Here is a 13,767-nt window from a genome sequence, read left to right as displayed (position 1 = left end):
TGTGGATGACGTCGAATCTTCAGGGGTGTGTTAGGGTTAATGAAGTGGTGAAAGAAGGTGGTTTTTGTATTTTATGCCAAATAAAGGATTTTTTTGGTGTCTGTGTTTTTATTTACTGTTACTTACAGATTAGTAACGGGGTGTCATAGACGCTGCCATTACTAATACAGGACTTAGTGGCTGCTGTAGGCTGCCATTAACTTCTTATTACCCTGATTGCCACCATACTAGGGAAATCGGGAAGAGCGGGATAAAGCTCCAAAACTGTCCCATGTAATAGATGCGACAATTCCAGGCAGCTGGAGGCTGATATTTTTAGACTGGACCTCTCCATCCAGAGAATATAGCCCCAGCTGTCAGCTTTATCTTGGCTGGGTATCAAAATTGGGGGCCACAGTCACACATGTGAGTGACTTGTACGAGTCTCGCATCGCATCACCCAGCACAATCTCACACACTCTCTTGACAGGAGCAGGTCGACTGCATGTAGTTATATGCTGATGAACGCTCCTGTCAAGAGAGTGTGTGGCTGCCAGGTGATGCAATGCGAAACTCGCGCGAGTCATATGGCGTGAGACTCGCATCGCATCACCCGGCAGTCAGACACTCTCCTGACAGGAGCGGGTCGGCTGCATGTATTTCTAAGCAGCTACACGCTCCTGTCAGGAGAGTGTGCAGCTGCTGGGAGATGTGAGACTCATACGAGTGTCTGACTCCGGCCTTATTCTGATACAGAGCCATGATAAAGCCTGACAGCTGGGGGCTGCAGCCGTGGGCTTTATCTGTGCTGGTATCAGAATACGGAGACCCTGTGCCGATTGTTTTGTTTATTCATTGTTATATTACGATACTGACCCACAGACATTTTCACTGCTTTTTCCGCCCACTGGCCATCCTGGCGCCTGTGATTGGTTGCAGTCAGCTGACATGCTGCCACACAGGGTGTGTGTGGATCTAACTGCAACCAACCAATTACACGCTCCGGTGGGCGGGGGAAAGCAGTGAATATTCAATGAGAATTAATTGTCAGCTTCGAAAGGGAAAGCATGACCTGGAAGCAGCTTGCCACCATGACAGAGGTTCAGTGAGTACACCGCGCTCGCTCCTACCCCCATATCCCTTCTACAAACATTTTTAGGCCTTGTGCGCACTAGGCGTTTTTGCCGCGTTTTTAGCGGCGTTTTTTACCGCGTTTTGGTGCTGAAAACGCAGTGACATTGCTTCCCCAGCAATGTCAATGGGTTTTCATAAGTGCTGTCTGCACACAGCGTTTTTTTTTAGCTGCGTTTTTGTGGTGACCACAAAAACGCAGCATGTCAATTATTTCTGCGTTTTTCACTGCGTTTTTCACCCATTGAATTCAATGAGATGTTAAAAACGCAATGAAAAATGCATATAGCCGCGTTTCTATGACTAAAAACGCAGCTATAAACGCAAGGGGTGGGTACTACAGTGACGTGTACAGGAAGAGGATTCCTTCTGTTGGTAAACACAGAAGCATGAATCCTCCCGGTACCGTCACCGCTGCCTCCACCTCCCGTCCTGTGCATGTCAGCTCCGTGCGGCACCATGTCTGGGCGGGAGGTGGAGGCAGCGGCGAAAACCAAAGTGAACAGTAGAAAAAAAAATGTCATATATACTCACCTGTCCGCAGGGTCCCGGTGCCATGCCCGCTCCCATCTCCTCCCGGTCCCGCCGCTCTGGCTGTGTGCAGTCTCCCCGGGGCAGGACCTTGCTTGCAGGACCTGGCGGTGGATCACCTGATGCAGTCACCTGACGCATCAGCTGATCGTAGTCTCGCCGGCTTTTTCGCGCCCGGCCGGCTATCAGCTGATCCTGCCGTCAGGGGACTTCATCAGCTGATTACCGGCAGCTCCTGCAGCGATCGGATGAGATCAGACTCCTGTCCAATCGATCGCTCCAGGAGCTGCCGGTAATCAGCACAGCACATAAGTGAGTATTATTTTTTTTTTTTTTTTTCTACTGATGCATCAGCTGATTGTATAAATCGGCTTTTATACAATCAGCTGATGTGTGATGTGATTCACATCCTTGAACCTGACAGATCATCTGATCGGTATGCCTTCCAGCAAACCGATCAGATGATATTGGATCCTGATTGGACGGCGCGGGACCCTGACCCAGGATTACTGCGGAGGGGGGTTTATTTCAATAAAGATGGAGTCACTAATTGTGTTGTGTTTTATTTCTAATAAAAATATTTTTCTGTGTGTTGTGGTTTTTTTTTTTATCTGTACTAGAAATTCATGGTGGCCATGTCTAATATTGGCGTGACACCATGAATTTCGGGCTTAGGGCCAGCTGATAATATACAGCTAGCCCTAACTCCATTATTACCCGGCTAGCCACCCGGCTTCAGGGCAGCTGGAAGAGTTGGATACAGCGCCAGAAGATGGCGCTTCTATGAAAGCGCCATTTTCTGGGGTGGCTGCGGACTGCAATTCGCAGTGGGGGTGCCCAGAAAGCATGGGCACCCTGCACTGTGGATTCCAATCCCCAGCTGCCTAGTTGTACCCGGCTGGACTCAAAAATTAGGCGAAGCCCACGTCATTTTTTTTTTTAATTATTTCATGAAATATTTAAAAAAAGGGCTTCTCTATATTTTTGGTTCCCAGCCGGGTACAAATAGGCAGCTGGGGGTTGGGGGCAGCCCGTACCTGCCTGCTGTACCCGGCTAGCATACAAAAATATGGCGAAGCCCATGTCATTTTTTTTTTCTTTTTGGGCAAAAAACTGCATACAGTCCTGGATGGAGGATGCTGAGCCTTGTAGTTCTGCAGCTGCTGTCTGCTCTCCTGCATACACTAGTGAATGGAGGATGCTGAGACTTGTAGTTTTGCAGCTGCTGTCTGCTCTCCTGCATACACTAGTGAATGGAGGATGCTGAGACTTGTAGTTCTGCAGCTGCTGTCTGCTCTCCTGCATACACTAGTGAATGGAGGATGCTGAGACTTGTAGTTCTGCAGCTGCTGTCTGCTCTCCTGCATACACTAGTGAATGGAGGATGCTGAGACTTGTAGTTCTGCAGCTGCTGTCTGCTCTCCTGCATACACTAGTGAATGGAGGATGCTGAGACTTGTAGTTCTGCAGCTGCTGTCTGCTCTCCTGCATACACTAGTGAATGGAGGATGCTGAGACTTGTAGTTCTGCAGCTGCTGTCTGCTCTCCTGCATACACTAGTGAATGGAGGATGCAGAGACTTGTAGTTCTGCAGCTGCTGTCTGCTCTCCTGCATACACTAGTGAATGGAGGATGCTGAGACTTGTAGTCCTGCAGCTGCTGTCTGCTCTCCTGCATACACTAGTGAATGGAGGATGCTGAGACTTGTAGTTCTGCAGCTGCTGTCTGCTCTCCTGCATACACTAGTGAATGGAGGATGCTGAGACTTGTAGTTCTGCAGCTGCTGTTTGCTCTCCTGCATACACTAGTGAATGGTGGATGCTGAGACTTGTAGTTCTGCAGCTGCTGTCTGCTCTCCTGCATACACTAGTTCTGCAGCTGTCTGCTCTCCGGCACACAATGAACATTTTGAAGAAGGAAATGACATCAGACTTTTTTTTTTTTTTTTTTTTTCATCAACAATCTTTAATGGCATTGTGCACTGATTAAAAACGCAGCAAAAAACGCATCAAATCGCGGCAAAAACGCATGCGTTTTTGCCGTGTTTTTTTAGCCGCGGGTGCGTTTTTTTAGACAAAAACGCACATAAAAACGCAGCGTGAAAAAAACGCCTAGTGCGCACATACCCTTAATCTCCGGATTCTGGTTCCCATAGACTTATATGGGTACCAGATTCCGGACCAAATCCGTTTATTTTTTAAAATTTAGTAGGGACCTGCCAATCCCGGTTATTTGCGAGTCCACCCAGCTCCTCTGTTATTATAAGAACACCTTGGACTTTTCTTTCCTGCTTTTCTAGTTTTAGTGGTTTTATGGATTGAAAATTTAATTTTCCATTATTAAAATCTTATTATGGCGAATAGATGGAAGGACTTGTGGGGTTATTCTGGTTATAGACTTTCTCTGAAATGCTGAGGCTGCTGTGCATTTCTCCTCATAGCAAACTACTCAGCAGGGGACTTCTATTTTAATATTCTTGCATATGTTTTCCAATAATGGCCCTACTTTGTACTGATGTATAGTACCATCAAAGCTTTCATTTCTTAAAAATACAGTTAGCAAGGTGCAGAACTTTCAGCTGTGCGCTGTATCCGAATCCAATATGGTTTTATCGGCTGTAAGACTTCCATGCCTTTAATCAGAAGTACATTGCTCTTACTGCCATTTCTCTTTCCCTGTTGTAGCCCTCTATGGGAAGATGTGCCAAATACTTGTTAATGATATTTCTTTGGTATCTGACGTGTGTGAAGAAATATCAGAAATTCAACAAGCATTATAGATTATGCCCCCTTGTAGTGCTCGGCTTGTTAGGCTGCAACCTTGGATTTGATTATGAAACCCTTGTGATGTAGTAAAATTCTGCAAACAAGGTCTGCATGAATAATAAATGTTGCTGAATTTTTCATTGACTGAATTACGGAATGTTTTTTAGACGGGATCTCTTCACAGCATACATAATTCACAAGTAGTAATGGCTGTTGCTTTTACTAGGAGAGCACAGTAACTTGTCACAAGAGCAGGAACACAGGATACATAGATGACTTGCAATTCCTGCAAATGTGTTTTAGCGAAATTTATTTTTAAAAAATCCTCAAATAACTCGACTATTTCGAGGTTATTTCAGATAGCTGCAATGCTTGCCAATGACACTCCCATTACCGTGCAGCTTCTTACAAATGGATGATGCATAGTTTTGTTGTTTTGGTTTTTTTTTTTTAAAACCTGCTTTTCTTTTTTCCCCAATGGCAAGTTAGCACTGAAAAAAGGTTACTACTAGAGATGAGTGGACTCATGAATGCTCGGGTACAGCTGAACTTTGACAAAAAAGTTTGGTTCAGGAGCTGGACTTATTCTAAATTTGACCCTGGTCAAAGGGGAGCCGAAGTTCTCTGCTCTAAAATGGTTGTAGTAAGGGCTAGTAGGCTGCAAAAGGAAGCAAAATGTGGGCAAGAGCAGGATAATTATACATACCGTGTTTCATTGAAGTTAAGGCAGCAGTCAGACTCTTTTCTGGCCCACTCATTAAACTGCATGAATATTCACTGCTTCGCCCACCCACCCTCTGCGCCAGCATCTGTGATTGGTTACAGTCAGTCAGCTGTATTAGTGTAAATGTAAATAACATGGGCTCCCACCCTATTTTTGATAATAAGTGCTAGTAAAAGACAGCTACGGGCTGCAACCCCCAGATGTCTGCTTTATATTAGCTGGGACCACGGGGGAACACTATTCTCCTTAAGGAGACTTTGCAAGCCAGTCTGGCTGCCAGTAAGGGGACTTATAGCTGCAATGCCCCTCTGGGAAATATTCAAATTGTCTCTCCAGGAAAGGAGACAAACTCTAGCGAAGCGCCACCTATTGGAAGTAGCGATCCTAAAAGTCATAAGTGGATTTTTAACAATACTTTGCATATGACTTAGGATTTTTGCCAGATCAGAATCCCAATTTGCAATTTGAGATTCTGATCTGGCATAAATAAAATAAAAAAAAAAAAGCATAAGGGCCGTCTCATTGATTACCAACCAAGCTAAAGCAGACCACTTGGGGCTGTTATTATCAAGTTGGCAAGGCGCATGGTTATTTGGTCCTTCCCAAACTAAAAATTGAAGCACACAGCCACACCTTTGTGGATTACTTGGCATAACCATCTGTCCTGTATATGTTTAGGCAAAATCAAACTTAAGGCCGCTTTACACGCTGCGACATCGCTCAAGCGATCTCGTTGGGGTCACGGAATTCGTGGCGCACATCCGGTTGCTTTAGCGATGCCGTTGCGTGTGACACCTTTGAGCGATTTTGCATCGTCGCAAAAACATGCAAAATCGCTCATCGGTGACATGGGGGTCCATTCTCGAATATTGTTGCTGCAGCAATAACGATGTTGTTCCTCGTTCCTGCGGCAGTACACATCGGTACGTGTGACACCGCAGGAACGAGGAACCTCTCCTCACCTGCCTCCCGCCCGCAATGCGGAAGGAAGGAGGTGGGCGGGATGTTCGTCCCGGTCATGTCCACCCCTCCGCTTCTATTGGGCGGCGGTTCAGTGATGCTGCTGTGACATCGCTGTGACGCTGAACGAACCACCCCCTTAGAAAGGAGGCGGTTCGCCAGTGACAGCGACGTCGCAGGGCAGGTAAGTAGTGTGACGGGTCTGGGCGATGTTGTGCGCCACGGGCAGCGATTTGACCATGTCACACAACTGATGGGGGCGGGTACCCACGCTAGCGATATCGGTAACAATGTCGCAGCGTGTAAAGCGGCCTTTACAGTTGGCCACACGACTGAAAACTAACTGACCCTTAGTAGTCAGTAGCTGCCTCTTCTACATACATAATCTCCAGTTGCGTCTTCTGTCCACCTGCGGCACTGTCAGTTGCGCAGCCGCAGTTTGAATGATACTCCAGGTCCTCACTGCACGTGTACACACACACACACACACACACACACACACACACACACACACACACACACACACACACACACATCAGACACACACAACAGACACACATGGATACACTGAACGCATACACACACATAGCGCAGATGCATATATGCACTGAACACAGACACACACATATATCTTCACACACATACACACACTGCTGTATACTCACCTGTCTGGGGCCGCCGCTGCTTCTGCTTATCACCGCTTTACTGCAGTTGAATGCTTTGTGGCGCCGTAAAGTATTCAACTGCAGTAAAGCCATGACAACATTCTGCAGCGGCCGCTCCGTACACCGGACGCTATCACGGAGAGGTCTGTGTGCCTGAGGACTTCAAAAAGCAGCTGAAGGCTCCACGGGCACAGAGGAGAGAGGGGAGAATATCTTTTATTGTGTGTAAACAACAGCATAATGGGGACATAACGGAAGCAGCAGGAGCGCATTATTAAACAATTGGCTCATTACTGCAGAAGACATTACTTCAGGGCACATTAGTAAATAATGGGGACATTACAGCAGGGGACATCAGCCCCCTCACCAGATCTGTATGCCTACAACCCCCCCCCCCACCAGATCTGTATGCCCCCAGGCCCCCCCACCAGATCTGTATGCCCCCAGCCCCCCCACCAGATCTGTTTGCCCACAGCCCCCCCACCAGATCTGTATGCCCCCAGCCCCCCCCACCAGATCTGTATGCCTCCAGCCCCCCCCACCAGATCTGTATGCCTCCAGCCCCCCTCATCAGATCTGTATGCCCCCAGCCCCCCCACCAGAATTGTATGCCCCTAGCCACCCCCCACCAGAACTGTATGCCCCCAGCCTCCCCACCAGATCTGTATGCCCCCAACCCCCCCACCAGATCTGTATGCCCCTAGCCCCCCACCAAAACTGTATGCCATCAGCCCCCCACCAGATCTGTATGTCTTGAGCCCCCCCCAGATCTGTATGCCTCGAGCCCCCCTCATCAGATCTGTATGCCCCTAACCCCCCACCAGAACTGCATGCCTCTAGTCCCCCCACCAGAGCTGTATGCCCCCCCACCAAATCTGTTTGCCCCCAGCCCATCTCACCAGAACTGTATGCTCCCAGCCCCCCCACCAGATATGTATGCCCCTAGCCCCCCCCCAACCAGAACTGTATGACTCCAACCCCCCCCACCAGATCTGTATGCCTCCAGCCCCCCCACCAGATCTGTATGCCTCCAGCCCCCCCACCAGATCTGTATGCCTCCAGCCCCCCCACCAGATCTGTATGCCTCCAGCCCCCCCCACCAGATCTGTATGCCTCCAGCCTCCCTCACCAGATCTGTATGCCTCCAGCCCCCCCACCAGATCTGTATGCCCCCAGCCTCCCTCACCAGATCTGTATTCCCCCCCTACCAGATCTGTTTGCCCCCAGCCCATCTCACCAGAACTGTATGCTCCCAACCCGCCCCACCAGATATGTATGCCCCTAGCCCCCCCCAACCAGAACTGTATGCCTCCAACCCCCCCCACCAGATCTGTATGCCTCCAGCCCCCCCACCAGATCTGTATGCCTCCAGCCCCCCCACCAGATCTGTATGCCTCCAGCCCCCCCACCAGATCTGTATGCCTCCAGCCCCCCCACCAGATCTGTATGCCTCCAGCCCCCCACCAGATCTGTATCCCCCCTGCCAGATCTGTAAGCCCCCAGCCCCCCACCAGATCTGTATGCCCTTAGCCCCCCATCAGATCTGTATGCCCTTTGCCCCCCAACCCCACTACCAGATCTGTATGCTCCCAGCCCCACTCACCACTGCTCCTATCAGGACCACTAAGCATAGACAGGTGTTCACTTCACCGCACTCCCGATGCGATGGCATCGGGCCTATTTCTAGTTTTTTCATAATTGCAAGACTGTTGGCTGTCTCAGCTGCATGGCCAGCCACACCTCTGGTCTAGTCCTTATGATACAGGGGTGCGGGACTGATTAGAAAACTCTCATTGTAACCCACTATGCTGTGGAGACGTGGTGTTTTTGATCTGAGTCATGGATAGCACATAGATGCTAAAGGTGTGTGAGCCATATTTTGGTCTTTTATGTAGTTTGGGGTGGGTGTTGGCTCTCTACAGTAGTACTGGTCGTAACCTTGGCATAGTTCTTACTTTAACAATATTTTTAATACCTTAACCCCATAGCGACGGCCTAACGTCTCAAGACGTCGGAAAAACGGTACTTATTCTGTTCCGACGTCTTGAGACGTCAGGCCGGAAAAAGCTTGTAGCGCCCCCCAGTGACGAAAAATCTCGGGGGTTTCAGCTACCGGAGGTAGCTGAGACCCCCAAGATTATGAATCGGGGTGTTTTTTTTGGACCCCGTTAATGCGATCGCCGGTATACACCGTATACCGGCGACAACATTAAAAAAAAAAAAATGGCCGGTAAAATTGATTTATTTCTCATCTGACGTGATCAAACATGTCAGATGAGAAATAAATATAATCCTCTAGTGCCCCCAAAGCCCCCGGTACCGGAGAGTCCCCCCACCACCCCTACCCCCCCTCCGGAAAATCCAAGATGGCGCCGACGCGCGCTGAAAACTGCCGCCGCCGTCGGCTCTGCATTCATTTCCCTCCGATCTGAAATGATCAAACATTTCAGATCGGAGGGAAATGTCCTCCCCCTGACCCCTCCTCCGGTACACCGGAGATCTCTGGTCCCCGGAGCCCCCTCCGGTTCTCCAGAGCCGCCTCCCCCCTCTCCTCTCCGGAGCGTGGAAAATGGCGGACGCATTCATCCTACTCTTTCTGCCGCATGTGACACGTCACATGCGGCAGAAAGTTGTCCCCAGGTCCCCCCGTCACCCCCCGTCACTGCCCGTCACCCCCCCAGCCCCCGGTCATACGTTACCTGGCTGCTGGTGCTCCGGCCCCGCGATCACGCCGCCTCCTTCTCTTGAATGCTGGCGGCGCATGCGCAGACAGCGGCTGTCAGCTGGATCCCTGCAAGCAGGGACGCTGACGTCGCTGCTGCAGTAGGCTGCTCCACTGTGGACCGGGGGAGGGTGAGTGCAGTAATCTGCAGACACACTCCTCACATGGAGAGCCTGCTGTTCTAGAAAATGGGGGGTACGTTCTGTGAGCGTGCCCCTCATATTCTAGAATGAGGTTACTGCAGGTCACTCTGCCCTAGGTTGGACCGGGGCAGTGTGAGTGCAGTATTCTCAGATTACTGCACCCACACTGCTCATGGAGAGCTTGCTCTTCCAGAAAATGGGGTATACGTTCCCTGAACGTGCCCCCCATATTCTAGAAGATCCAGAGACGGCGTGGGACCTCAAAAATGGATTACAGCGACCGAAATTTATTTATTTACAATAAATTGGTAAAAGAGGAATGTTTCGGGGAGTTTTTTTTCAAATAAATTTTTTTTTTGTCTTTATTTTTTTCTATTTCTTGACTGGGTTAGTGATGTCGGGTATCTGTTCAGATCCCGTGACATCACTAACCCCAGGGCTTGATGCCAGGTGACATTACAGCTGGTATCAACCCCATATATTACCAGGGCGCGGGATGAGCTGGAGCGAAGCGCCAGGATTGGCGCATCTAATGGATGCGCCACTTCTGGGGCGGCTGCGGCCTGCTATTTTTAGGCTGGGAAGAGTCCAATAACCATGGCTCTTCCCACCCTGAGAATACCAGACCCCAGCTGTCTGCTTCACCTTGGCTGGTGATCTAATTTGGGGGGACCCCACGTTTTTTTTTTTTTTTTTAAAAAAACGCCTGGGGAGCCCTCCAAATTGATCACCAGCCAAGGTGAAGCTGTCAGCTGTGGTTTGCAGGCTACAGCTGTCTGCTTTACCCTAGCTGGCTATCAAAAATAGGGGGGACCCCACGTCGTTTATTTTAATTATTAATTTTTTGGGGGGCTAAATACAAGGCTAGGCACCCTTTAGTGCCACATGAAAGGCACTAAAGGGCGCCAGATTAGAATATGCAGGGGGGTGGGACGTTATATTTGTTTGACATCTATCCATTCATCCATTGTAGCATTTTAGGCTGTGCGCCCACAATCGGGATTTGCAGCGTTTTGGGCGCAGAGTGTTTTCCCTGCGTCCATAACGCTGCATTGTGCAGTAGAAGCACAGTGGAAGGATTTTTAGAAATCCCATGCCCAATGTGCTTGCCCAATGTACTTCTCTTCTCCGCAGCATAAACCGACCTGTGGCGGCAGCTTCCCGAGCCTCAGCATGTCAATTTATGCTGCGGAGATGAGTGTTCTCTGCAGGTAGCATAGAGCTCCACAGCGGCCTGAACCCAAATCGTGGGCATGGGCAGCTGCGTTCTCCCGTGGACAACACTCACATCTCTGCAGGAAGGCTGACACTGTGTACTAGACGCCGTGTCGCTGGATCATGGCCACATAGCCTAAAAGTGAGACATTTGTTGCTACAGCAACATTTTTGTGAAGTACCTGTGGATTCAAAATGCTACTATACTCCTGAATAAAATCCAGTTTCCAAAATGGAGTCACTTGTGGGGGGTTTCTAATGTATAGGTACCCAAGGGGCCCTGCAAATGTGACATGGTGCCCGCAATTTATCTCAACTTTTCCAGAATTCAAATGGTGCTCCTTCCATTCCAAGCCCTCCCATTTATCCAAACAGAGGTTTTTGGCCACATGTGGGGTATCCCTGTGCTCATAAGACATTGGATAACAACCTGTTGGGTCCACGGTTTGTTGTTGTCTCTTGAAAAAGTGAGAAATTTGATGCTGAAGCAACATTTTTGTGAAAAAAATGAAAATTTTCAATATGGCAACCTAAGCTTATCAAAATCTGTGAAGTATTCGTGGATTCAAACTGCTCACTATACACCTAGATAAAAGCCTTGAGGTGTCTTGTTTCCAGAATGGAGTCACTTGTGGGGGACAGCCACTGTTTAGGCACCTCAGGGGCTCTCGAAATGCAACCTGGCGTCCGCTATTGATTCCAGCCAATTTTGCAGTCAAATGGCACTCCTTCCCTTCCGAGCCCTGCTGTGCACCCAAACAGTTGATTTCCACCACATATAAGGTATCGCCAAACTCAGGAGAAATTGCACAATAAATGTTATGCTGAATATTTTCCTTTTACTCTTGTAAAAAAAAGCTACCTGGTTGAAATAACAATTTTGTGGTAAAATTTTATTTTTTTTTTTCATGGCTCAACGTTATAAAATTCTGTGAAGCACCTGAGGGTTCAGGGTACTCACCAAACATCTAGATAAATTCCTTGAGGGGCCTAGTTTCCAAAATGGGGTCACTTGTGCGGGGTTTCTGCTGTTTAGGTACCTTAGGGGTCCTCCAAATGTGACATGGTGCCCGCAATCTTTTTCAGACAAATTTCCTTTCCAAAATTCAAATATTGCCCCTTTCGTTCCAAGCCCTCCCATTTGTCCAAACAAAGGTTTCAGACCACATGTGAGGTATCACCGCGCTCATAAAAAAGTGGTTAACAAACCTTGAGGTCAAATTTTTGGAATTACCTCTTGAAAAAGTGAGAAAATTGATGCTAAAGCAACATTTTTGAGAAAATTATTAAAATTTTCAATATGACAACGTAACGTTAACAAAATCTGTGAAGTACCTGTGGATCTAAAATGCTCACTATACCCCTAGATAGAATCCTTGAGGGGTCTAGTTTCCAAAATGGTGTCACTTGTGAGGGATTTCTTCTGTTTAGGTACCTTAGCGGACCTGTAAATGCAACATGGTGCCCGCAATCTATTTCAGCCAAATTTGCTTTCCAAAATTCAAATATTGCTCCTTCTGTTCCGAGCCCTCCCATTTGTCCAAACAGAGGTTTCTGATCACATGTGGGGTATCGGCGTGCTCATAAGAAAGTGGGGAACAAGTTTTGGGGTCCATTTTGTTGTGTTATTTCTTCTAAAAGTGAATAAATTTGGGTTAGAGCAACATTTTTAGGTAAAATTTAATTTTTGCTTTTTTTCATTCCACATTGCTTTTGTTCATGTGAAGCACCTGAAGGGTTAATAAACTTCTTGAACGTGGTTTTGAGTACTTTGGGGGGTGCAGTTTTTAGAATGGTGTCACTTTTGGGTATTTTCTATCATCTAGGCCTCTCAAAGTCACTTCAAATGTGATGTGGTCCCTAAAAAAATGGTTTTGTAAATTTTGATGTAAAAATGAGAAATCGCTGATAAACTTTGAACCCCTCTAACTTCCTAACAAAAAAAAATTTGTTTCCAAAATTGGTCTGATGTAAAGTAGACAAGTGGGAAATGTTATTTATTAACTATTTTGTGTCACAGAAATCTCTGGTTTAACGGTATAAAAATTCAAAAGTTGAAAATTGCAAAATTTTCAAAATTTTTGCCAATATTCAATTTTTTTCATAAATAAACGCAAAAAATATTGTCCTAAATTTGGTACTAACATGAAGTCCAATATGTGACGAAAAAACAATCTCAGAATCACCGGGATCCGTTGAAGCGTTCTAGAGTTATAACCTCATAAAGTGACACTGGTCAGAATTGCAAAATTTGGTCTGGTCATTAAGGTGAAAATTAGCTCCGTCACTAAGGGGTTAAACTGAAGCAGAAACACTTTATATTTTTTTGTTCTATTTCATATTTTCTCATTAGTTACAAAGTCTGTTTTCCTCTTGTTTTGTTTTCTCCCTCTCCAGATAAGTAATCTTATTTTAGAAGGATCACGGCAGCTGATTCAAGAAGGATTTCAGAAAGGACTACTTCAGTTGCCCTCAGGAGCAGAAGAGGAAAAATGTAAAATTGTGTCAGAAGGACACAGCAACAAAAGGAACTTAGCTGATCTCTGTGACATGACCAAGGATATGCCGTGTGTTTCTTCTAAATATACTGTGAACCTTCTTGGCACAAAAAGTAATTTTTCTACAGATGGTGACTATTTATCACACATTACAGAAAACACTTCTGATTTAACGCAAGTTATTCACCTAATGGGTGAGAAATACCTGATACCACCCAGAAGTAGCTTTCTGCTGTCAGATATCTCATGCATGGAGCCCCTGCTGCATTGTAAGTAAATTGCCTTCTCCAGCTCTTACGTATTGTCGTACTTATATAATTGTACTGTAATTACGGTATATTTCTTTAGTTATATGGTCACCCCACACAAACACCCAGATCATGCAAAATGAATCAAATGGCAACGATATTTTTATAGTCAACCTGTCATGAGTT

The 13,767-nt window shown here is 47.2% G+C and overlaps 1 protein-coding gene across 2 annotated transcripts in view; it reads left to right on the top strand.

Moving 5' to 3' along the window:
- METTL4 (methyltransferase 4, N6-adenosine) overlaps positions 1-13,767 on the top strand; it is a 233,147-nt gene that overhangs the window by 29,524 nt on the left and 189,856 nt on the right. For both annotated transcript variants that reach the window (XM_075316385.1, XM_075316384.1), the window contains exon 3: positions 13,233-13,602. In XM_075316385.1, coding sequence (XP_075172500.1) covers positions 13,233-13,602 — 370 coding nt within the window. The remainder of the gene's footprint in view (positions 1-13,232; positions 13,603-13,767) is intronic.

The sequence above is a fragment of the Anomaloglossus baeobatrachus genome, chromosome 6 (assembly GCF_048569485.1).
Source record: "Anomaloglossus baeobatrachus isolate aAnoBae1 chromosome 6, aAnoBae1.hap1, whole genome shotgun sequence".
NCBI classification, from domain to species: Eukaryota; Metazoa; Chordata; class Amphibia; order Anura; family Aromobatidae; genus Anomaloglossus; species Anomaloglossus baeobatrachus.
Note: the sequence above shows the minus strand (reverse complement) of the source record. Positions and strands in the feature narration are given on the sequence as shown.